This window comes from Cephus cinctus, unplaced genomic scaffold (genome assembly GCF_000341935.2).
Source record: "Cephus cinctus unplaced genomic scaffold, Ccin1 Ccin1_scaffold2485, whole genome shotgun sequence".
Lineage (NCBI taxonomy): Eukaryota > Metazoa > Arthropoda > Insecta > Hymenoptera > Cephidae > Cephus > Cephus cinctus.
The window spans coordinates 4,601-6,329 of NW_014334273.1; the positions used below are offsets into that span (position 1 = coordinate 4,601).

The 1,729-nt window shown below is 45.5% G+C and overlaps 1 protein-coding gene across 1 annotated transcript; it reads left to right on the top strand.

The window, feature by feature from the left end:
- Positions 1 to 1,005: 1,005 nt before the first annotated feature.
- On the top strand, positions 1,006 to 1,729 carry LOC107274196 (the record flags this gene model as incomplete). The annotated part of the gene is given in 2 exon segments (XM_015753048.1): positions 1,006 to 1,287; positions 1,339 to 1,729. Coding segments are annotated over 2 exon segments (673 nt in total), but the record flags the coding sequence as incomplete, so codon positions are not given.

Consider the following 1,729-nt stretch of genomic DNA (forward strand, 5'->3'; position numbering starts at 1 on the left):
ACATCGTGAAACCCATAGGGATACCCCGCCGAGAGAAAGACAAAACATCACAGCAATAAGGCCGAACGAAAGTTTAGGAATAAGCTTTTTAAGACCCAATGCGATATCAATAAAACCACGGACATTTAAGGGCACAAGTAATGAGCGTCCGCTCACCTACCTAAAGAAAATGTCAAGTTACTTAAGGGCAACACAGGCCCAAGGCGAGGATTTGCGTTTCATTGTAGGCAATAGCTTAGATGGAACAGCGCAAGACTGGTGGCAGGTGTAGGAGGACAATATGAGTTCAGTCCAACAATTTGAGGAAAAATTCAAGGCCCGGTATTGGAATAGTGAAATCCAACAAGAAATAGGATTAAATGTGCATTATGGGAAATACGACCCATCCAAACAGAAAATATCGGCGGTTGAATATGCGTCAAAAATATTCAACGAGGCCAATGACTTAGAACCACCTCTCCCCTCAGCTAAAATTATTAGTAAACTTGCGGATCACTTTTCCAAGACATTAAGTTTTATTATCCACGGAAAACAGATTGACGATATAAACGCGTTCACTGAGCTACTCCAAAAATACGAAAGTCCGTCCCGACATGAACTGGAAAGAGATACTAGAAGCGAACCAGCATCAAAAAGGGAAAGAACGAACTCGGGAGCAGCAGCCGCATCTCCAACCACACCTCCGCGGAACAGTCAGCCGCCACTGAGACAACCTCACCAGCAGTCAACTCCGAATAACGGTCCTCGACCAAATAACCAACAACAAGGACGGAATAATAATTACAACCGAGCAGGCTATCACCAAGCGAACACCATCCAAACGGAAGGAACGCACGGAAACCAGCGATCTCCGCAACGGACTGAACCCCGTGAAACGGATCTAGGGGAGGAGTCCACCGGAGAGAGCCACTGCCCGAAGCCAACAGCCTCGGAAAACTCAAAAACGTTGTGGCCACTAAGGTGCCCCGCACTAGCCAGGGACACCAAGGCGCGTCCACAACGTGTATGACGAAACTGGAAAAGAACTCACCGGACATGAATGAGATAAACACAATTAACTTTGCTTGGCTAGAACCCGAACACATCTTGACGTGCAACAATATCTTCGAAGAGGAAGAAGAAGCACAAGGAGACGGCCGTCCACTGCAATGCCCAGAAATCGACGTCGTCATCCAAGGAATCAAGACGAAAGCACTTATAGACACTGGAAGTCAAGTCACTGCTCTCTCTGAATCTTTTGTGAATCAGTACATAAAGAATTTCAGACATTGTCATACACTTCCTATAGTAGGTATGTACGTCACAAATGCGACAACCCATAAGTCAGTGTGAATTAAGAAACAAATCCTGGCCAAGACAGAAATAGCAGGAGAAGGGTTAAACACCATATTTATGGTAATCCCTAAATTAATAAGGACCTGCATACTCGGAATAGACTTCCTACGGACACACCAGGGGAAGATCGACCTCCGAGAAAACAAAATCTACCTGAGCAACAAGGACGAACAACTTTCGATCTCCTTGGCTCAGCCGATGGAACAACCCAGCACGAAGGACTCAATTCCAGAATGCAACCCCATCAACAAGGAAGAACCAGAAAGAGAAGACAGCATTACCATGCAAGAAGTCGAGGAGAAACTTGCCGGCTGCACGAAACTTAGCTCGTATCAATTAGACTATTTCAAGAAGACCATATGGAAATATCGAGGTGTTTTCAATAAGCGACCAG